General features: G+C 42.0%; 1 protein-coding gene across 3 annotated transcripts in view; it reads left to right on the top strand.

The window, feature by feature from the left end:
* MTHFD1L (methylenetetrahydrofolate dehydrogenase (NADP+ dependent) 1 like) overlaps positions 1-24,709 on the top strand; it is a 190,607-nt gene that overhangs the window by 80,129 nt on the left and 85,769 nt on the right. For all 3 annotated transcript variants that reach the window (XM_046669966.1, XM_046669964.1, XM_046669965.1), the window contains exon 20: positions 1,463-1,574. In XM_046669966.1, the coding sequence (XP_046525922.1) occupies positions 1,463-1,574 (112 nt within the window). The remainder of the gene's footprint in view (positions 1-1,462; positions 1,575-24,709) is intronic.

The raw sequence follows: 24,709 nt of genomic DNA, 5'->3' as shown, positions 1-24,709 counted from the left end.
CTTTATTTCCACGTACATTTGTGTGACCTCTTCAGAACCCTGTCATTGTCCCTCCTGAGGACCTGGGGAGGAGAAGTAAACAGAGGACTCACAGAGTGGCTTTGATAAACTCTGTCTTTTTCATTCTCGGAGATGATTTTTCTTTCCCTTCCCTTCCTGCTTTTGTGCAGCTTTCTCATCTTTGAAACATGTTCAGCTAACAGCCCATCATGGTTCCTGGGAATTTTCCATGGCTCCCGGCCCCCACCCCCTGCCTCACTCGGTGTCATGTCACTGAAAGGGCAGCCTGTATTTTCACAGGTGGAGCCAACGTTCCCATACGCAGACCCCAGTGGCCCTGGCTGGGCTCTGAATAAAGCCTCAACATTTTAGTGCATGTGGATAAATTCTTTTACATAGAGCTACAGTCTGTTTTCATTGATAAAGGAAAGGAAAAGTATAGAAATGGCACTAAAAATAAATATATATACACAGATTTTGTTTAAAGACATTAAATCTAAAGTTTTTAATAATTCCTTATATTGGTTTCTTTTGCCTTTTTAGTAAGAATTAATCTAACATTTTACTATGAGTGATGTTTTTCTTTGCTTTTGTTGTCTTAATAGTTACCAGATTTTTAGCACATAAGACAATTAAACAATGAGAAAGACTTAAAAAGTTTTGTTTTGTTTTGTTTTTTTGCTAAGGAAGATTCACCCAGAGCTAAAATGCATGCTGGTCTTCCTCTATTTTTTAGTATGTGGGCCACTAGCACAGCATGGCTGCTAACAGAGCAGTGTAGGTCCACACCCCAGAACCCAACCCAGGCTACCAAAGTGGAACACACTGAACTAACCACTAGGCCACCAGGGCTAGCCCTGAAACAGAATTTTTAAAAATCAGAATAACAAGTTTGTTATTGTAAATATAAAAACGGCCTGTAATAAACTTATATGTAGTTGCCCTGCCTTGACTTTCACAGTTCATTAATTGTATTGATTTTTTTTTGCTTACTTTAGGTTTTTCTTGAGGTTATTAACTTCTTGATGGAAAAGAAAACATTGAAATAACTCTCTTAGACTATCAGTTTCTAATTCCATTCTTTTTAAAAATAGAATACAGAATAATCTGAAATAAGGTCAATAGTTAATTTCATAGTTGCTGAGGCAGCTAACACAGTAGCTTATCGAAATTACAGTAGGAAATAACTGATTCTTAGAGCTTTTTCTCCCTGGTTCAACATTAAGTGTAGAGGAACACTGTTCTAGAATACACAGGGATTTTGGTCCTTTGAGAGAGTTATGGTGTTTAACTTTCTTTGAGAGAATTTGTGCATTAAATATGCTACGTTAATAAAAGCAGAATGGTTTAGATGAGTGTTTCACTTCCCAACAGTGTGTCCCACCTCGCTTGCCCCACCTGATCTTGGTTTACATTCTTTCATTTGTCTTTTAGGGTTTTAATCTTTTTTCAACTTCCACAGGGGACACCTGTATTTGTGCACGCGGGCCCCTTTGCTAACATCGCGCATGGCAACTCTTCAGTGTTGGCTGATAAAATTGCCCTGAAACTGGTTGGTGAAGAAGGATTTGTAGGTAAGTCATTTCCTTTAAATTAAGTCATTGTGGAATAGGCAAGATATCGAAAAGATGATGACTGGAATAGAGTGATATCCATACTGAGTTGAAATATATTCTTTTAGGCCCACCTTCCCTAGAAGGTCTTAATATTGGCAAAGCCCTAAGGTCTGGTCCACAGAAATGATGTTGCGGTTGACCCATAGATTCTGATGTCAGCTACTTAGGAGTTTGAATATAAGCTCTGACACTTGCTGGCTGAATGACCTTGGACACATTTTAATGACCTCTCAGCCTCAATTTCTCATCTGCAAAATGGTGATTACAATATTTTATGAAACCTTATGGGGTTATTGTGAAAACTAAATGAGATTGTTTATTCATTCAGCAAATATTTATTGAGAACGTACCATATACAAGGCATGTTACTCAGTGCTGGGGATACGTGGTGAGCAAAACAGACTTAGCCGCCGGCTTCACGGAGCATACTGTCTCATGGTGTATATAATTTAATAGGAGAGCGTGCCCATTAAATGTTAGCCTTTAGGAGCAGTAATTGTACTACAATAACTTGAAGTCGGGGTGCTCTTCCTCGAATCGGAGTGTGCTTTTGTGGCTGGATGGAAGGGAGATTCCCGACCATTAAACTTGGAAATTTTAATTGGTAGACTTGAGACTTTTTGCTGTTGTCAAGCTCTCCTTTGTGGTGTGGACTTCTCTTTGGCTTTTGTTGGATATTCCAGCCAGAAAGAGGGGACAACTCTGCCACAGAGTTTGTTCAGTCATTGCCAGCGCCAGTCTCACCCTTGGTATTAAGGCTGTGAGAAAACAAAAGACAAACAGAAAAGGATTCTTGGAGTAACACCTTAATTTGACATCTGAGGGACTACAGTGGCAGATTTTCACATGCCAACAGGTAATTTCTGTTTACCACGTTAGTACCTATAATCATGAAATCTAGCAGTTGCTTCTTTCACATTAATCATCAGCCTTGTATCAAACTCAGAAGATTCTGCTGGACAAAAGAACTTGGCTCTGAGCTTGAACTTAGCCATCATAGTGTTCATTCAGGGTTATTGAGATGGTTTTAAGAATTCCTTCTAGACACGCAGTCAGGGTCAAACAAGGATTTATGTACTTCGTTCCTCAAAGGTCTGAATTGTACAGCTCTTGTGTACTTTGCTGCTTCGATACCAACTTCACTATGAGAGTGGCTAGACGGGCCATCTAAACGGATTTGCTCGATTGATCACAGCATAATTATAGAGCTAATGGAAAAGGAGGCAGGCACTGAAAAGTTGGGTGCTTGTGTGAAATGGTTCTAATGCATCAATTCCGCAAATCAAAGAGCTTCCAGAAGAAAGCACTCTGTTTTATGCTGACAGAGCACTCTGCCTCTGTTCCAATCCTTACTTTGTCAACATGTATTTATAGAATATGGGGTATTGTAGCAAAGCATCTTTAAAGGTATATGCTGATGATGTTTGCAAAACATACCAGCTCTCCATGTGACCTTGGACAAGCCATTAGCCTCTCTTGGCATGTCCCTTGTAGACATTCTCATGTGAGAAATGAGAGTTTGGACCAGACGAGGAATTCAATATAGATGGGTAGCCGTGGACTGTTAGAAATTGTGGGATCAGAATCCTAACTGGTAGTCTGACCTGAGGCAAGTTACTTAACTTCTCTGGGGCTCAATTTCTTCTTCTGATAAAAGGAGAACACCCATGTTGCAGTATTTTAAAGAGTAGTATCGAATGGGAGATTACTTTGTGAGTCATAGAGAACTGTGCAAATGTCAGCGATTATGCTAATGATCTCTGTAGTCTAAGAGGCTGGAAGTGGAGGAGAATTCAGCGAAATCTGTCCGTTGCCAAATGGATTACAGGGCTAGCTCTAGAGTCAAAACTATCTGGCTCAACTCTTTTCAAGTTGTGGCACTTTAGGCAAGTTAGCCTTTCTGCGCCTCAGTTTCTGTATCTGTAAAATAGGGCTCGTAATAGATCTTGCTTCATAGGTTCGAAATGACGATCAAATGAGACCATGCATGTTAAGTCCTGGCAGAGTGCCTGACCCATCGTAAGACTGGATAATTCTTGGCCACTCCTCATTATTATTCTCCCTATTATTGATACATGGCTAATGAAAGTCAAATTTCCTTTTTTTATTGGTTTATTTTTTTTTTTGGATAATGATTTTAACTGTGGTAAAATATATATAACATAAAATTTATCATCTTAATCATTTTTAAATGTACCACTCAGTTGTCAAATACTTTCACAATGTTATGCATCCATCACCCATCCATCTCCAGGACTCTTCATCCTGCAAAACTGAAATTGTACCCATTAGACAACAATTTCCCGTTTCCTAGCCCCCCAGCCCCTGACAGCCACCCTTCTCCTTTCCATCTCTGAGTTTGACTATTCTAGATACCTCATATCAGTATATGCTCTGTTGTGACTGGCTTATTTCACTTAGCATAATGTCCTCAAGGTCCACCCATGTTGTAGCACGTGTTCAAATTTCCTTACTTTTCAAGGCTGAATAATATTCCAGTGGATGTGTGCCACATTTTGTTTATCCATTCATCAGTCTATGGACGTGTAGGTTGCTTCCACCTTTTGGCTGTTGTGAATAACGCTGCTATGAACATGGTGTGCAAACTCTTTTATGTTACTATTAATGTGTCATGCTCCCATTATGTATAACTATGTGACAGCAGTGACGTATGCAAATATATAGAGACTGCAAAACTCAAGACCTGTAGTGTTGAACTCTCACGAAGGTGGTAGATGCTGCAGCTCCAGAGGAATGTTGGAAGCAAAGCCAGTGTGTTGAATAGCAGGAACAGGGTGTGATCAAGAAACAGCATTTTTTTTTTTGAGGAAGATTAGCCCTCAGCTGACATCTGCCACCAATCCTCTTTTTGCTGAGGAAGACTGGCCCTGAGCTAACAGCTGTGCCCATCTTCCTCTACTTTATATGTGGGATGCTGCCACAGCATGGCTTGATAATTGGTGAGTAGGTCTGTGCCTGAGATCTGAACTGGCGAAACCCAAGCCACCAAAGCGGAACGTACGAACTTAACCACTACGCCACCAGGTGGGCCCTGGAAACAGTACTTTTTCCTTCATTGCTTGGTCAAACCTGCTCTGTGGGCTGCTTCATTCCATGCACTTGGATGAAATTTAGGTAGATTCCTCTCTCTCGATTAGTATCAGGTGCCTCTAAAGTATTTTTTTAAAAATTCCTCTGGTCACTTTCAGTCATAAAAAGAGTCTCATTTTAGTTAAAAAAAAAAGTGTGTCCAGTCTTATATAAAAATCAAAATCTCCAGATTTCATTCAGAGTCGAGCTTCTCCCCCACGTTTGGGCCGGCCCCTGGCCAACTGTGGGAGGGAAGGTGGCTGCTTCCCTGTCTCCCGACTTCCTGCATTTAGGCTTCCTCTGGCCTCCTGGGGTTGAAGCTTTTGCGTTCAGTGGTCTGCACCCACCTCTTCCAGCTGAGGTCCCACATGCGTGGCAGAAGCCCTCTGGGGGCAGCATTCCTTTTAGAAAATCCTGCTGTGGGTTCCACATCTGGTCTCCGGGTATCCTAGACTTTTGACCTCTGACCTGCTGTTGGTGGGGGTGCAATTCCATCTCTCACACTATCCTCTGGTCCACTGCCATGGGTGATTTCTTTTCAGCCTGTAGACTTGTTTCATACCCCAACCCCCCACACTGTCCCCCTAAGGCAGGCACAGGTAGTGAGCATTTCCTGTCACTCTTCTAAAGCCTCGCTCACTAGCTTGAGAAAAGGGGAGCAGCTCCTCATCCTTCCTGATGGGAGGTGGGGAGTGGGGTTCAGCACAATGATGACTTTCTTTGAGGAAATCCTTTCCTGGCTTCTAACCTTGCCAACCCTTTCGACACCTCGAGGTTGGGCTAAGTGATGCAAAATCCATGTTGAAACAATTTTTCTGCAAATGCTGCTTGGTCTAGCATCATCCTTTTTTGCATGTGAGCAGTTGACACCATGTTGGGGCCTCAAACAAAAGTGAAACCAAAACAGCCCCATTTTAACATCCTTCTACAGAAGTTAAATGCAGTAGGCGTAGGTTTATCTGATTCCTGAGGAGGAATTTATGTCCTTAGAAAAGCATTGTTTATCGGACATGGTCTCTGTTAAGATATAAAAAAGCTCAAACCCAAAAGAAAAAGATTAATAATTTGGGTAACATTTAAAAATCAGTTGTGAGCCAGTCCTGATGGCCTAGTGGTTAAATTTTGGCACGCTCCACTTCGGCAGCCCAGGTTCGGTTCCCAGGCACGGAAGCACACCACTTGTCTGTCGGTAGCCATGCTACAGATTGATAAAAAAATATATATGACTAATCCAATAGAAAAATGGGCAAAGGACTTGAAAAGGTAATTCATCGAAAAAGAGCAATCTGACAGAATTTCTGGGTCAAACTGAAAATAAGCCAATGTTCTAGCAATTTCGGTTCTAGCTATGCCTTAGAAAAAAAGTAACTAAAAATGTATTTAAGTCCTTGGAAATAGTTTACTTTGGTACACATTTATTGCTTCTGCTATATGTCAAGTAATATATGGTAGGATCTGGGAATCAAAGATGACTAAGACAGGTTTCTTACCCTCCAGTAATTTATAATATGGTGTGGGAGACAAGCCCAGAAACAGAACATCAGTAATGAGTACAATGCACTTATGAGATTAAGTATCATATTAATTAACAAGGAACCTTAAGACATGAGGGATATTTCTTAGAATTTTCTCCATACTACTGATTTTGCTGAGGTACGTTCAGTCTAATTTTTTGTTCTATCCCAACACACACAAGGAAGGAATTATTTTGGCTGCTCTGCAATAATTATTCCAGGATACTGGAATCAATATTCCATTTAGACTTAAAACACAGTGAAGTTTAATTAATTGCATCAACTTGTCAGGCTAGAGCAAAACTCTTCATGAGGATTTGGGAAAAAAATGCTGTGGTCACGTGATTTCAATTTCTCTGTCTCTTAGTCAACAGTCCTCACGAGTGTCCACTTAACTTCCATTTAGTGCTGTAAAGGCCCACGTTTCTTTGACATCAAACCCTAATCACGTGTTATTTTTTCAAAAGCAAAAAAAAAGGGAAAGAAAGAAAAGGAAAACAACAGTGAGTTCTTAGGTTTTTAAAAATTATCTCATATTTCAACCATTTGTAGGGATTTCAAATTTACACATGAACCTTGGGGTTTTTTAAATTTTTATTTAATTTTTTTTTTTTTGAGGGACTAGCCCTGAGCTATCTGCCGCCAATCCTCCTCTTTTTTGCTGAGGAAGACTGGCCCTGAGCTAACATCCGTGCCCATCTTCCTCTACTTTATGTGTGGGACGCCTGCTACAGCATGGCTTGACAGGCAGTGGGTGGGTCGGCACCTGGGATCCGGCCTCGAATCCCCGGCTGCCGAAGCAGATCATGCATACTTAACCACTGTGCCGCCAGGCCGGCTCCCCTGAAGCTTGGTTTTTTTAATTTGCTTTCGGCTCTCTTAATTTGCTTTTGATTCCAGTTTCGAATGAACACCTTTCCTTTACTCCAGAATGCAGCGTGCGCTCGGTCGTCTTTATAGCCAGGCGTTCTCAGCTGATCGTCACCAGCCACCCCTCCATCATTAAATACAGACTTATGTATGTGAATATATGTGCTTTTTCTTTTTTCAACCAGAGAAGGGCTCCACAGTTCTCATTAGATTCTCAAAGGGAACCATGACTCAAAAACGATACAGAGCCATGGTCTGCGTCTCACAGCCTAAGGGCTGTTGTGAGCTGATTAACCTTACCTTCCAGGGATCTCTGAAGCTTTGGTGAATTTGATGTTCCATCCGCATTTGACACGTACACCCTTGTCCTAAGCACTCGTCTAGAGGTTACCTGACTGATTGCGAGTCTTCTCCTTGCTGGCTGTACAAAATCACGCAGCCCCAGGCTGGCTTCTCTGCGTGCTGCCTGGGTACGTGAGCACAAACAGACCGTGCGGCAGAAGAGAAAGATTAGACAAGGCCCCATGAAACTGTGCACTGAGCGTGCCTGGAACATTTCAGGATTAGGATTTCGGGATCAGAATAGCCATAGCCTTTCCGAGACTAACTGAGTAGGATGGGGAAACGGCCTTGTTAATATTTTCGTTATAAATGCTTCATTCTCTGAGCAGTTGGTGAGCTCCAGACCTGTGCTAAAGCCATCACATACATTCTCACTTGATCCTGAAACGGTTCTGCGGGCTGGGTGTGATTGTCCCCATCTTACGGATGATGCAACTGAAGAGATTATGGTACACGTCCGCCATCGCTCAGCCAGCAAGGGGCGGACGAGGCGCCCCCAGGGCTCCTCGCTCCAACACCTGCGCAGGTGGTCAGTCGGCTCTTCTGCCTACAGTGATTCCCATCCACTCCCATTAATAAATAATTAGTTTCATATGACCTGTCTATAACAGAGGGTCGTATTTAAAAATAGTACCACTATAATTATACTGTGCCGATTTTTAGGAATGTCTGCCAACAGTAGTGGAATGCTTTTGGTTCCTTTTTTTTCTGTTTCTTTTCTCCTTACTGCTTTAAAAGATCTTTCTCCCTAATATATTGCTAATTAAAGGTTTTCTTACTGAGTCTTCTCCCTACGTCTCCCCTCACCTGTCCTTTGGCAAACAGCTTAAATCTCGCCACATAGTAGGGCTCCAGGAGACTCTGCTGGCAGCCACACCCACTTACTGGCTTGTTCTCTGTTTCCGTGTTTATTGCCGTGAAATTTTAAATATTCCTTCGTTTTGGTGGAAGAGAAGCAGACTAAACCAAACGTTCCTATAATTTCATCCACCCTTAAAAACATGCTGACGTCAGGTGACCTTCCAGCTTTCTAAACTTTCATTCTCCCATACCTCGCTCTGTTGACATTATTGAGAAACACTGATGTCAGCCTACGCTCCGGTTGTGTTATGATCCTTCCAGTTTTTTCCTGTAGTGATCGTACTCATAATGAAATCAAGGCTGGGAAGTGCTGGATTATTGGAGACCGTGGCTGAGTCTTATGTGCTAACCTTCCAGAAACTGCTAATCACCAGCAGTGTTTTTGAACCCCTCTATTCAGGAAAGCCTAGAAGAGAAGGATGTTTTTTATTATTCCAGGAGTTCTGACCTTTTGTGGAGCTTGGGGCCTGAGCTCTTTTCTCCCCTGACTCTCTGGACTGGCCTTTATTCTACCTTGCCTGTCTCTTCTCATGCTTCTGTTTAAAGGCGCTCTCTCTTCTTTCATCTCTAGTCTTCTGCCCTTAAAAAACAGTAAGTGAAATATTCTGAGTAGACATCATTCAGGAAAGTACGCAGATTAATGTAATAAACGCCTGGGTTCCCACCACTCAGCTGTGTCAAAATGGTAACGTATTGCTGCGTGTGCTTTAGTTGTCTGTTTGTTTTGATTCTGGACCCTGGTAACCATGGTTCTGCTTTCTGTCTCTGTGAATTTGGCTACTCTTGACACCTCATGAAAGTGGAATCATACGGTGTTTGTCTTTTTGTGACTGGCCTTTTCATTTAGTGTAATGTCCTCAAGGTTCATCCATGTTGTAACGTGTGTCAAAATTTCCTTACTTTTTAAGGCTGAGTAATATTCCGTTGTATGGATAGACCACATTTTATCTATTCATTCATCCATCTGTGGACACTTAGGTTGTTTCCACCTTTTGACTATTGTGAATAATGGCTGCTGTGCACATGGGTGTACGATGTGCAGGTGTTGCGAGTAATACTGCTATGAACATGGGTGTACAATGTGTGGGTGTTGTGAGCAATGACCGCTATGGACGTGGGTGTACAATGTGTGGGTGTTGTGAGCAATGGCCGCTGTGGACGTGGGTGTACAGTGTGTGGGTGTTGTGAGCAATGACCGCTATGGACGTGGGTGTACAATGTGTGGGTGTTGTGAGCAATGGCCGCTGTGGACGTGGGTGTACAATGTGTGGGTATTGTGAGTAATGACTGCCATGGGTATGGGTGTCTCTTCAAGGCGGTTCTTTCTGTTCTTTTCAGAAGTGGAATTGCTGGATCATATGGTAATTATATTTTTAATTTTTTGAGGAACCACTATACTGTTTTCCATTAGGTTTTTTTACTGAAATATTTGAGAGTTCCGCGTGAATCCCACCCTGATCCCATTTCCTTTTCTGCTTCTCCAGAGGAAGCTGCTATCCTGGTTTGGGGGGGTTATCATTTCCTGACATGCTTTTATGCTTTTATCACATACATATTTATCTACAAAGGATTTACAACAGAGATTCTCCAACCTTCCCTATTCAGGACACACCTAGTGTCTCAGCAATTTTTTTCATGGCAGCCCAGGCCAAAAGAAATACCTAAGACTTCCATTTATTAGGTACTTAGGTCCAGAGAACTTAGTGGGTATTTGTGTTCTAATAACTTAGTAGCTGTCTGAAAAAAGAATACACATGAACGGAAAGAAACAATAATATTATTGCATTCTTAAATAGCCAAGATAACTTATTAATGAGATGTGTGTCCTTCTTGGGCACTCAACAACTTTTCAATCCTTGGAATCAGTCAACAATTCAAACCTCATTTCCTGATCCACCTTGGTTTTCACACAGTTCTTGCATTTTCCTGCAGCAACCGCCAAAAATTTAGCTTTGCAAATATGTGATGTCACTGAAAGGAATGCACAGCGATAATGTTGAAACAGTGAACTACTTCAAACCAGTGGAACTTGCAGTGTCCAACGGATGTCGCGTATTGCCGAGTTTCCCTCCAAAATGTAAAATATCCCATGGCTCCTCTGAGCTCACCGCAGTGCCCTGGGGCTCCTGAGCCCATCAATTTGGGAACCACAGATATGTTTTTATAGTATTTTTATATGTTTTAAATCTTTTTTTCCTAAGATTGGCCCAGAGCTAACATCTGTTGCCAATCTTCCTCTTTTGTTTCCCCCTTCTCTTTTCTCTGCAAAGCCCCAGTACATAGGTGTATAGCCTAGTCATAAGTCCTTCCAGTTCCTCTATGTGGGACGCCACCACAGCATGGCTTGATGAGCGGTGCTAGGTCCGTGCCCAGGATCCGCAGCAGCGAACCCCAGGCCACCGAAGCAGAGCACGCAAACTTAACCACTATGCCACCCGGCCAGCCCTTGCTTTAAAATTTTGTATGTTAATAAATGTTACCGTCTGCATTGTGCTATAACAGGGATCAGCAGACTCCTTCCGTAAAAGGCTAGGTAGTAAATATTTTAGGCTTTGTGAGTTGTAGCATCTTGGTGCCAATACTCCACTGCAAAGCAGCCATAAATAAAACATAAATGAGTGAGAGAGGCTGTGTTCCAGTAGTTTTATTCATAGACTGACATTCGAATTTCATATAATTTTCATGTGTGATGAAATATTATTCCTCTTCTGATTTTTTTTCAAACATTAAAAAATGCAAAATCAGTTTAAAAAGTCAAAACAAATTACAGGCCACACAGAACCAGGAAGGATGCAGGCCATAGTTTGCCAATTCTGCTCTATAACTTGCTATTTTTGTTCAATGTTACATTTCTGCATTTATCCAAGTGGCTGTGATCAAAGCAGCCTCATTTTACTTGCAGTGTGGTCTTCTGGGGCATGAATACAGCACATGTATTTGTGCATTCTTCATGGAGGGGCATTTAGATTCCGTTCAGTGTACTGTTACAAATAATGCTACTAGGAACATTCTTGTTTATGTCTCTAAGAATGTGTGTGAAAGGTTTTGTGGGGTCTATACCTAGGAGTGAGACTTGGGGTGTTACAGGTATGCTCAGCATCAACCAATAGATGAAGCCAAATTGTTCCTCCAAGTCATACCCATTTATATTACCACCAGTCATTTATGAGATTTCTGATTTCTCCACGTTCTTCCCAATGTTTGTATTGTTTGTTTGTTTGGTGAGGAAGATTGGCCCTGAGCTAACGTCTGTGCCGATCTTCCTCTGTTTTGTATGTGGGACGCCGCCACAGCATGACTTGATGAGCGGTGTCTGGGTCTGCACCCAGGAGCTGAACCCACGAACCCTGGGCGGCTGAAGCAGAGCGCACGAACCCAACCCCTCCACCACTGGGCCATCCTCTGTGTTGTTAAGTTTTTAAGTCTTGCCAATCTGGTGGTAGTAAAATGCTATTTCATTATAGTTGTGAATATAAGCATATTTATGGACATTTCAGAGCATTTGTGAATTGCCTATTTTCTTTTGGGTTATCTTTTTTGTATTAATTTATAACATCCTTTTTATATTCTGAATATGAATCCTTTGCCATTATGTGTTGCAAATATTTTCTCCCATGTGTGGCTTATCTTTTAAATGTCTTCATTGTACCTTTTCTTTTTCGTCCTTTTTCTTCCTGGTTTCTTGCTCTTGGAGTCATAAAGATAATCGACATTGGCTTATAAAATGTTGCCTCTTACATGTGCCTTTACTCGTCTCAGAATTGATGTCAGTTTATGGTATCCCTTTTCCTTAAGTCATACAATTTGTCAAACTTTTCTTGCTCAGTGATTCTTTCACAGGTAGCTTTCAGCCCCAGCCCTAAAAAACAGGGCCAAGAAGGCTCAATAGCTGTAAATTGGTGGGGATTTCTGCTCCCCTCATCCTGTGCCCCAAGGTGTTCAAGGCCAGTGCAGCTGTTGGCTGTTGGGAGCTGCCTCTGGAGCTCCTTTTAGATCCACTCACCCAGGAAATGCCAGGGCCGCCTTCTACTCTGCCCGCCCAAGGAGGAGGAGCCTGGGGGATGCTTCTCCAGCCTGCTTGTCAGCCGTGGAGGCTAGGGCTTTCTTCTAGAAGGGGATCCCGGCATCTTCTCTTCGTGACTCTTCAGTGTTGATGCTGAACGTCACCTGGCAGTGGTACCTGGTCTTTCTGGAAAAGAGAAAATCTCCGTTCTTACGCCTGTGTTGATCCTATGTTGTCCAGCTCTGGACATTTATCATAAAAGGTCCCTTTAGAACTTTGAAAAGAAAGGGTTTAATTTTATGGTCAAATTCTACATTGTCTATTTACATTTCTATTTTTAGAAGATGCTTTGGATAAAATTCCTTTGCCTTCACCTGGAACGCTTTCAGTTTATCTATTTGATTTTTTTTTTGCTAAAATGCTCATTAAATATGAATTAATCCAGAAGCACTTTGAGATAAGGAAGAAAGAACCTTCACTAGTCAAGATAACAGAAATTGAAGGCCTTTATGATCTGGTTCAGCGGGATTAGGGGTACACCATGAGCGCAGTCCTCCAGAATTTATTTTCAGAAGAAAAATACACAACAAATGAATATGAAGTGATTATAAACCTTTTCCCTTTTATTGTAGTAAAGCAACTGCAGACTTTGTAATCAGAAGCCTCGTCTCTATTTGTTTTTCTCTGTGGTGTATTTGGGGTAGGAAATCGTTAGATGTCATGGTCCCTCGTTGACCCCATTTCTCTGCCTCCCCACTAGAAGGCCCACCATCCTGAATTTTGTGTATTGATGGTGTTCAGGTTTTTTAGTTATTGCTACTAACTTACACATATTCTTTTGTATATATCAAATATTTCATTAAAAATTTTAAAAACTTAGGGACAGGATTTCTTAATTTAAAGGCACCAGAGTTTACAACCTGGTCTTTCAAAGGTTCAGTGGAATGAACTTAGGGTAATATTAAGTTAGACTAATATTTTTTGGTTCATCTGGATATCCGTATAGAGTGTTGGTCATTTTCTGCTGTAATGCACTGAAAATCAAGGTCTTCAGAGCAGCCAAGTGTATTGAGTAGCAGGCTCCAGCCGCCTGTGCTTGAGTTGCCCTCTGCCCTGTGCTGGCTGTGACCTTGGGTAGGTCGCTTAACCTCCCCAGATCTTGGGTTCCCCTTCCTCCCTCAAGGCTTGTTCTGGGGACGAAGTGCAGTACTGGTGCAAAAAGCACAGATTCTGCCACAAACAGTGGATGCCGGCTGCTATTACTCCCGTAAGATGCTAAGGATCTTTCCTTTCGAGATAAGTCTTCACAAATACTAATTCATTCTTTCCCGTGAAGAATACCTGCGTGAGTCCATTTGTTAAAGTGAAACTCAGAGGAATTAGAGTTTGGACGATGGAAAACACTGCTGCTTGTATCCTTTCTCATCCAAAGGCATTTAGGACCATTGTCCTAGAGGGGATCGGAGGGGATCTGATTACTTCAAAACCCTTCTTTGGGTTAGGGGAAGCCTTCTATAAAGCCTTGTTTAAAATGCTTCGTAGTTACCAGGGGAAAAAGCAAGATGAGCTGGAGCCCAGCAGATTCACAGGCGCATGATATTATTCCAATATATTTCCCTCTCTCCCCTAAGCCTCGCTCTCCTCTGGAATGCAAAAAAGTAGGAGAAACTTAAACGTGGAAATTTTTGAGAAACAATGCAGAGAATCTTTGCAGTGGCATGAAACATTGAAATTAAGAACATATGTTCTTAAATTCAACTGGCGTATTGAACATCTCAAATATACTCTTGGTGCCAAAAAGGATGCGAATCAAAACATTGGGAATTCAGCTCCTTATGTGGGAAAGAGCATTGCTGCCGAGGGGAGAGAGACGGGAGACAAACCTTTTTATGATTTGAAAAAATGGAGGAGCCAAGGCATTGAGCATATGTTACTTTCCGCCGACCTTGCAGAGTCTATGGGTCCATATAGTGTGACGTCTGATTATACTCTAAATTTATTTACTTTAATGAAAGTGCTAGTAAATGATGCAAAACTTCATTGGGCAGCTTTTATAAATGTATTTGCTTTGGTTAAATTTACAACCTGGCTTCTTAAGTCAGAGTATCTTCTAAGGGCTCAAATCCAGGACTTTTGTTAAAAACAGCAGTTAAGGTAAATTAACCTGCCGTTATCATGTAACCCTTAAATTCCAACCAATTTTCACAAGAATCCCAAGACCTAAAGCTGACCTGTGTATGCTGTGTTCTGATACAGTTACCATGCCAAATGCATTATGTGGATAAACTAACAGAAACAAAGCTTTTAATTTAAAAGTCTTATTTTCTCACTACTGAAATAACAGGAAAAAAGTTTAGAATTTACAAAAACAACGTGGTATTGTATTGTGTCTTCTCTAACTTGCTCTTTTCATTTAATATCAGGTTTCTAAGACTCATCCAAGTCGTTGCATCTGATACCTATGAATACACCACCATCTATTGATCCATTCTCTTGTCAACAGATATTTAGGTTGTTTCCAGTCGTTGTGTTATTATAAAGTCGTTGTGTTATTATATTGCTGCGATGAGTGAGCATCTTGCTCTTATCTCCTGGTGCACTTGTGCAAGAATTTTATCTACGAGAAATTTAAATATGTTGATAACATCCTACATATGCGTAATACAAAACAATCTCAAAAATAACTTTCCTTTGTTAAAGTAATACTCTAATCATTCTAGAAGAATCAGAAAATCTTCATAAGTAAAGAAGAGAGTTCAAATCATCTCTAATATCTCCATTCAAAGATAATTCAAATTTTGTTCTAATACTTCCATACTGCTGTGTGGGTTTCATCTTTTTCTTTTTTTTTTCTTTTTTCTTTTTTGCTGAAGAAGATTGTCCTGAGCTAACATCCATTGCTAATCCTCCTCTTTTTTTTGCTTGAGCAGGGTTAGCCCTGAGCTAACATCTGTACCAATCCTCCTATTTTTTTGTATGTGAGACACCTCCACAGTGTGGCTGGTGAGTGGAATAGATCTGTGCCCAGGATCTGAACCTGTAAACCCAGGCCACTGAAGCGGAGCGTGCAGAACTTTAACCACGGGGCCATGGGGCTGGGCCCTATGCTGCTATGTGGGTTTCTTTTTAAAGGACTGTTATCATCCTATTGAAATGAGTTACTCAGTTTGATCCTTTAGCCCTTTTGTGTGTAGAACAGTGTACTGAACCTCGGTTATCTGAAGAATCGGTCTTCAAAACTGTGTCTCCCCATCTGCCCTCCGCATCCCCACCATCACCCCCACCCTGTCCTTGCAGTGCCGTTCACCGTGGCTGATTTAGGGCTTAGCTGTCTTCCACCTGTGTCCCTGTCCAGAGCGCTTCATACAGACCTCTCCTCCTTCCACGTTTTTGTTTGAGGATCTGTTGTCTCTGATGCTCTGACGGTCAGTTCTGACTCTTCCATCTGACAGGACTTCTTTGTCCCTCTCCTTGAAGCCCCCTCCTAAACGTCTGCCTCCCTGGCTGGCCTCTGGCTGCTCCTCCCGGTGCAGCCTCTCTTATTGGAGCATCATCTCCCCGGGCTCTGAACCTTGGGGTGCACAGGCTCATCCTTGGTCCCTTCTCTAGCCTGTCCACACGCTCGCCCCGTAACATGAGCACCCATCTGTGCACTTCTGGACCTCTGACCAGGACTTTCCCAGGCTCGTGGGTCCAGATGCCTCCTCAGACTTAAAATCCCTAAACCGTTTTTTGATTCCCTTTCCTAAGGTCTCAAGCCTACCTCCCCATCTCAGTTAATGACAATTTCACTCTTCTCGATGCTTTTGCCAAAAGCCTTGAAATCATCCTTGCCTCCTTTTTCTCCTCCACACCCCGCCCCCAGTCCATCAGAATGCGGTGACCCAACCACACCTGTCACATGGCTGCCCCACCTGGCCCAGGTCACCACCCTCTCTCACCAGGGCATTGTAACAGCCGTCCGCCCCCAGCACCACCCCGACCACAGTGTCTGTTTCCACAACGCCACCAGCGTGGTCCTTTGGAAGCCTGAGTCAGATCCCACCCCACCTCTGCTCATACCCTCCAGTGTTTTGTATCTCTCAGAATAAGCCCAGTCCTAGTCTTTCCCCCACCTACCCCTGGAATCTCATCTCCTCCTGCCCTGCCTTTCCCTCCTCCTGCCTAGCACCTGGTTTGGATACACCAGGCCTCCTTCCACCCCAGGGCCTTTGCACATGCTGTTTTCACATTCAAAGCTCTCTCATAACTACATGGGTTTGTTCCTTGGCTTCATTCAAGTCTCCGCTGGAGTGTTGAGAGGCCTTCTGTGTGCATTCTGGCAAAGAGCACCCACCTTCTCCCCAGCACCCACACTTTTCATCTCATAAGTATAAAAATTATAAACATGGCTTCCAGGGACAGCCAGGTTCAAATCCTGGCTCTTTTGCTTATCAGCTCTGTGACTTGGAGCGAGTTATACAGCCCAGTGTGGTCTCAAACTTAACATGCCCACTCCCTCTTTTTATAACAAACACCTGACTGGCCTGAAGTAAAACTCGGGTATTGTAAGTTTCTTCACATTATTTCAAAACACAACATAATGTGTTAGTTGTGATATAAAAGTATTTTGTGATACAATATGTATTTCAATATGTATTAATTAGAAGAAGTGTTTCAACTTCAGTAGAAGACATTCTGAGTGGCCAAGTGCTTGCACACATGCAGGAACAAGGACACGGGACGGCCACAGATGCGGAAGGATGAGGTGTGTGGGTGGCGGCTCGGACGTCCCAAGTGGTTATTGGCATCATTGAAGTGATTTTCTGAAAAAGTGAGCAGCTCGTGGCAAAGTTCCAAAGGAAACAGTGTCAGCGTTCCCCCAACGTTCACCCTTGCTGGCATTCCTTAAAAATTCAGTACATCGTGATAGCTTGAAGAACTAGTGTGCGTTTTTACGTAAAACAGAATAGAGGGCGGGTTCTAGATTCTTAGAATCATAAACAGGCTTTTCAGCTACGAACGCATCTGCAGGGAAATTCGTGTGTGGCAAAGGCAAGTCCCTGTGGGGCTTCCTGCATGTTGCGAGGTGGCCACCTTCCCGGCCCCACCCGCCAAACGCCGTCAGTTCCTCCCCGTCACTGAGATGACCGGCTATAACCCTGGGGCGGTACCCCCTCCACTGGGAGCTGACAGCCCTTCTGCGCCCCAGTTCTGTCGTCTGTAAAGCGAGGGAAAATAACATGATCGAAGACATACGGCAACTTTACAGAAGCGATGCATGTGAAGCACCTGGGGCACATCCTGGCATGGATGAGTCTTTGCTAGTGGTAACCGGCTTTACCTTCCTTGTGGACTTGCTGGGTGCTGGACACCCTGCTGGGCGCTTTGTATGTGTTATAACACCCCTGGGACGTAGTTACTGGAACGACCCCCATTTTACAGCTGAGGAAACCGAGCCTCATTGTGAGTCAGCAGCTGCCCAACGGCCAGCAGCTGGTGCAGGGGAGAGCAGAGCCTGAAGCCCAGAGCCTGTGCTTCCCACGCTGCCTCACTAAGGCTTCCTTAGTGCTCACTTTCATCCCTTATCATCACGTAGCCCTGGGAATATGTCTGTTCAGACCTCTCCCTATTTTTAAATTGGGTTATTTGGTTTTTTTTGTTGAGTTGTATGAGTTCTTTATATATATGTTGGATATTAGCCCCTTATTAGATATATGATTTGCAAATCCCCTCTCCCAGTTGGTGGGTTGTCTTTTCATTTTGTTGATGGTTTCGTCTGCTGTGCAGAAGCTCTTTAGTTTGATGTAGTCCCACTTGTTTATTTTTTCCCTTGTTTCCCTTGCCTGAGGAGACATGGTATTCAGAAAGATGCTGCTAAGACCGATGTCAAACAGCGTACTTGCCTATGTTTTCTTCTAGGAGTTTAATGGTTTCAGGTCTTACCTTCAAGTCTTTAGTCCATTTTGAGTTAATTTTTATGTATGACATAAGATAATGATCTACTTTCATTTTTTTGCATGTGACTGTCCAGTTTTCCCAACATGATTTACTGAAGAGACTTTCTTTTCTCATTTTATGTTCTTGGCTCCTTTGTCAAAAATTAGCTGTCTGTAGATGTGTGAGGAGTTTTTAAAAAATATCAACTGTGCAATGAGTTTTAATTTTACACTGTATGACTGCTCTCTTACCCCGTCTTAGCTGAGAACTTTCAGCCTGAAAAGATTCAAATTACTCTTACCTAATATATTAACTGTAGTTTGGAAAATTTAAATTATTTGAGGTTGTTTTTAAGCTTTTAGCAGTGTTTGGTATAATTAGAGTATTGTGCTGTTCTTATACAAAGAAAATATAATAGAATTTTGAGCAGGGAATATTAAGAAACTGGCCATTGCTAAAGGAGTAATGGATCCTTTTGTGGACCTCTTTGCATCTTTTTTGGGACAGGGAAAAACACATTGATTATTGGTGCCTTCTAAAAGTGTCAACCTCTTACCAGCTTCGGCCATAAATATCGTTTTCAGCATTAATGCTTTGATAAGTAACATCAATCCAAAAGGCTATCTAAGGTTTAAAAGAATTCTGTAAATTACAAAGTGCTTGTGTGTCCAATTCTAAATAAAGGAGAGTGAGGAAGTAACTTCAGAGCCAGCCCTGATGGCCTAGTGGTTAAAGTTCTGCGCCCTCCACTTCCGAGGCCCGGGTTAGGTTCCTGGGCATGGAACCACAGCACTTGTCTGTCAGTAGCCATGCTGTGCCAGCATCCCACATAGAAGAACTAGAAGGATGTACAGCTAGGACGTACAACTATGTGCTGGGGCTTTGGGGAGAAAAAAAAAAGAGGAAGATTGACAACAGATGTTAGCTCAGGGCCAATCTTTCCCAGCAAAAAAAAAAAAAGGTAACTTTAGGGATGAAAGAGGTATCTCAATGGAAAAATAAAGAACAACCTCATGCAATAGAAAAATGTAAATAGAATTGTAAAACAGACGCTGACAATGAGCCTCATATTAAATAGTGCAGACTGAAAGGCACAGCTAATGTATTCAGGAACGTGACAAGAATGCTTATGATCACCACCCTTCTCATCATTATTCTAGATGTCCCAGCCAATGTAATAAAACATGAACAATAACAGAGTACAACTATTGGAAAGGAAGAGACAAATCTGTTATTTATATACAGTATGACTATATAACTAGATAATCAGTCCAAGAAATGTATTTTAGATAATGAAAGTTTTGGTTGACTAGTCAGATGCAATGTAAATATGTGAAAGTCAATAGTTTTCCTTTATGTCAACAATAAAAAGTTAGATACTGTAATGGGGAAAATATCCTATTTGTATGTGTCCCCAAAACTATAAAATTGCTAGGAATAAATATAACAAGAAATGAGCACATAGAAGAAAAAGCTATAAAATTTTATTGAAAGACACAGAGCAAGAATCAATAATGAGACATACAGCGTGTTCTTGGATGGGAATGATCTGTAATAAACAATCACCCTTCCTCTGTCCAGCTAATGTATAAATTACCATAAAATTACTATGCTATACCGTGCCATAATATACTATATAGACTTTACTATTCAATATTACACTATTTTGTATAGTTACCATAAAAGCTGTGGGCGAAGATGAACTTCATCATTAAATTAATAACATGTATCTAGAGTCTAGAAGAATAAAATTCATGAGGATTGACCAGAAAAATTTAAAAGAATAAGGATGGATGATCTACCTGACTCTAGACATGAAAACAAGGTAATCCTGCCACAATTATAAAGAGGGCTAGACAAAGAGAACTCGTTTCAAAAGAACACCTAGTGTGTACCTAAATAGACTTATTCCATTATATGTAGAAATTAATAATTTGATAAAATGATGTTTCAAATCACTGGCAAATGGATGGATTAATGATTAAATGATGTGAGGACATTTGGCCATTAATTTTAAAGTATAAACTTTAGAATCCTGTATCACAATATATTCAGGAGAAAGATAGATTAAATTTTTAACGTGAAAATTAAAACTTAAAGCTTCAAGAAAAAAGCAAAAAAGTTTAGTATTATTGGCATAAGAGCAAGGCTATTACAAAGAATAGATTATATGGAATGTGGAAAGATCATGATATATATAAAGTAAAAGAAATCAAGTTGCAAAACAATATTTATCATATATTTCTCATTTTAAAACATTATGAAATAAATATCTGTCCATGCAATGAAAGGGTATCAGAGAAGTGCATCAGATGATTACTTTTATTTATCTGTGGGAAATGAAGTCATGGTGACCTTCACGTTATACTTTATGCCTTTTTGGTATTCTTGAAATTTTTACAATTAGTATGTGGTACTTTTGTAATTTTTTTTAAAGGAAAAACTAACTTGAAAAGATGTAAGTAATTTGACATGCAGTGAGGGAGAAATGCGCACGATCAGATGAGGTCATTCTGGAGGTCATGTTACCAGGCCTCCAATTGAAGACGGTGTTTTTTCCAAGCTCCCTTCCCCACCAGCTAAGTCATTCCGCCTTCCTGAAGGACAATAGGTGAGAGGCCAAAGTCTTACCTCTTGGGGCTCCCTCCCTGGGAAGGGACGCCATCAGTAGTCAAAGATGGAGGCGCGGTGCAACCAGCGACCACTTCTGGGTATTTCCACAAGACGAGATCTCAGGGAAACCTCACTGCGTGAAAAAGCAGGTTGTGGAATTACAAATACAGTCTAACACATTTTTCAAACAGAAACAATACTGTATTTTGGTTATGCCTTTGTCCATATGTAGAAGTGTGAAAACATGACCTGGACACGCTCCAAGTTCATCCGAGTTGCTGGCTGTGGGACGGAGAGAGGGAGCTGAACTGGGTGGGGCCTGTGCGTGGGCGACTTCCATGCTCTCTGTGCCGTTTGACTTCTTTGTAAAAGGAAAATAAACAATTGCGGCCAAATGTTAATGTTTGTGAGTTATGCTGGGGGAAAAAAGAAGGAAATATGATCTATCATTTAGGAGAGCAGCTGAGGCTAGAGTCGTAGCTTGGCAGTTGTCATTAGTATGTGGTCCAGTCTTTACTTTTTTAGAGCTAAATCTGGATGTTAATATTCGTGTTTAGTGGGTCAGAGGCTGTAAGTTGGTTACTTTCTAGAAAGAGTGATGGTTTGCATAGAGCTGCCCACACTCTTCCATTTTGCGGGGATGAGTGGTAGAGATGTGGACCACAGCTGACCGGGGGAGTCAGGCCGACTGAGCCCAGGGCAAGACTTGCTGCAAACTGAGCTGGGAGAAACGGACAAGGCTGTGCATTTCTCTGTGGCTTCCTGTGTAGCCACGGGCAATGAGATCGCTTATTCATTCACTAAACACTCCGTGTTCCGTACTGAGATGTTCAGTCATGTTCTACTAAATGAGGGCTTTTCTTTTTAATTTTTCATGGGTTCAGGTGTCCATGCACACACACATTCTGAATGTCACACACCAGCCATCTGAGGCCCTTCTTTTGAGTTTTGCCCCCCGTCTTGTTTAGTCCTTTTGTTTGTTTTATAAAGTTGCGTGAATGTTTTGTTTGACCGTGGATCATTTGGACTTTTTAGGCTCAGGCAATAGTTTAATGATGGAACTTCTAAAAATATTTAAAACAACTATAAAAATAGTTTTTTGCCTCCAAAAAGCATTTCTTTGCTTAGCGCATACACGTACAAAGGAGATAGACTTTAGAGTGAAAACAGCTCTTGAGGTCGATGAACAGGAAGCCCTCTGGAGTCCTACATGTGTATCCTTGGCTACTGCAGACCGACATGCACATGTGTATCCTTGGCTACTGCAGACCGACATGCGTATTGGCTTCTGCTGTCTCAGTTTATTCTGTGTCTGGAGCTTGGGAGCAGGCCCTCTCTCAGTTCCTTTCAGTGATGTAGCTTTGGGGCATCTATCAAAGAGTTAGGGCCACATCTCAGCCTCCGAAAGTTCAGCTCTTTCTTTCATGAGCAAAACTTTGAGCAAATCTCACATCTTTTCTAAATTAGGAATGCACCCTGACTTCAGTTGCAGAGTTGCTATTGTGCAGAGAAAGAAAACCCTGCATGATGTTCAAATAATGTGCAAACTGAAATGATATAAATGAAAAATGCTATAATGTTTCTAAGCAGGCTCTATTTTCATGAACGAATCCGTTAGGATTAGGGTCACCCATGAATAGTAGCAACAGTGAAAACGAGTGGCCCAAAGCAAAGAGAAGTTTATTTCTCTGTCACATAAAAGAAATCCAGGATAGGCAGTCTGGGCTGGTAGGGCAACTCCTTGATCATCATAGGTTCTGTGCTACCTAGTAGTCCAGGATGGTTGCACAAGTCCCAGCCATCACACCTCTATCCCAGGCAGCAGGAAGAAAAAAAGGCATTACCCCCTTTTCAGGAGCCATTCTGGAAGTTGCATACAACGCCTCTGTTTACATCTCACTAACAACCTTGGTCCCACAACCGCACCCAGCTACGGGAGAAACGAAGACGTTTTCTGATTCTACATGCTCTCCCAAATAGAAAGGTGAGTTGCTAATCTGCTGTCATCGTGACGTAGTTCAAAAAGTGTTCCCAGGGACAGACTTGAGCTAATGCCAAGTCATCCACGTCGTCATCCCCGTTTCCTTTTTGACAGCATCTGCCAGGTGGCCAGGCAGGGTTTAGGGGAGCAAACCTTTGACTTCTCTGCACAAACGTGCCCGGGATGGTCTTCTAAGTCAGCCCAAGTGACTGGCCCACTTTCGTTCCTAAGTAGGTCAAAGATGATTTCCGAAGAAGAGCTTCACACGTGTCCAAAAGTAGGGCTCCTTCTTAGAGCAGAATGTTATGCAATAAAATATGATTTTGGAAAATGTTACCGTTTGGGAGGAATGCTCCCCGTTGGGTTAATTGAGAAGATCAGGGTGTTAAAGTGTGTGGAGAGCGTGACACCCATGCCGTTGACGATAAAAACACGTAGGTAGAGGTCACTGTGGGACAGTCCCCGCTTGTCCTTCAGGAACCCATCTCAGAAACTTGCAAGCCAGATGGGCCTAATGAAACCTTGTTTGAATGCATATCCTTTGCCAGTGTAATAAACATAATAATAAGATATTTATACACATTTAGCATTTTCCTGTAAAATACAAATAACCATATTTTTATCAGCTGCTTTACCCAAGTCAGACCCGCTTCTTGATATAAGGCCAACCTGGGGACATGCCGTGAGGAGGCAAGGAGAGAGAGGCGGTAAACTGAGGGTTTGCCCTTTTTTTATACAAAACGAGAATTATTCTAAACTTTAGTTTCAGCTCCTCCCAGGCTCAGGGATGGGGGTAGAAGCGGGGAGTTGGGGACTGAGAATTATTCCTGACCTTTTGTTACCTTTTCCCTATAAAAAATGTCTACCTGGGCATCTCAGGGGCCTTGTTGTTCTGTCAACAGTAGAGAGAGAGCCAGAAACAGATTACTGTGAAAATGGTTCAAGATGCCTGTTTGTTTTCTTCTGCACATCAGATTTATATATTTCTAAAAATACGTTCATTTTATAAACAGGAAAAAGGTTATTTTGAAAATATACCAAAGGAAAAAAGTATGCTCACTCCTCCTTTTCAGGTTGTTATCTTTAGTTTGAGTTTTTTTATGGATTTAAATATGAATTATTGGCCTTTTCGGTATCATGTCCTCATTTGTTCTGTTAGATCAAATCGTTTCGCGATGCAGTCCCACTGGCCAGCCCGTGGGCCTTGCCTCACGCCAGTGCCCACGTCAGACATACTGAAGGAGACATGGAAGGCAGAACACTGTGGATTGTTCTTGCCTCCACACCCAAGAATAGAGCCACAGGAGGAAGTTGCATCTGTGACCCTAACGATGAATATAATGGCTGATAACACAGAGATTGCGGTAGTTATTTCCCGGGAGCTAGCAGTGCTGTTTGTACCAGCGCTGAGTGGAATGGAGCCAGGCCTGAATAATCATTAAATTGATCTCCTTCCGAGAAACCAGGAGGGCTAGACATGACCCGTAAAAGCAGCAGGTCCGTCTCTTTCCTCCTAGATAAGAAATCTACAAAGGCAGAGTCTGGGCCAGTGGCTCTTGGATGTTTTGACTGGAACCCAGAGCGTGAAGTACATTTTGTGTCACAAATGCCTGTGCACACCTGTGTGCGTGTGTGCAAAAGCTGAGTCAAACGTCTTAGGAAGCAATTCTACTGTCTCTTATTGTGGGCGATGTGTCCTAATATTTCCTATCCTGTTTCCTTTTCTTTTTTAAATTCCAGTCTCAACCCAGTAAATTGATTTTTGTGACATGCTAGCAGGTCTCTACCTTCAGTTCAAAGATCCCTGCTCTGCCTGCTTGTATTTAGTGAATATTGGGAAGATTAGTAGAATCAAGTTTAAAATGGTTTCCTTCTAATTTCTTTTTCTATAAAAAAGTTG

Source organism: Equus quagga, chromosome 8 (assembly GCF_021613505.1).
Source record: "Equus quagga isolate Etosha38 chromosome 8, UCLA_HA_Equagga_1.0, whole genome shotgun sequence".
NCBI lineage: Eukaryota > Metazoa > Chordata > Mammalia > Perissodactyla > Equidae > Equus > Equus quagga.
The sequence above is the reverse complement of the archived record's forward strand: the minus strand, read 5'-3'. Positions and strand labels throughout refer to the sequence as shown.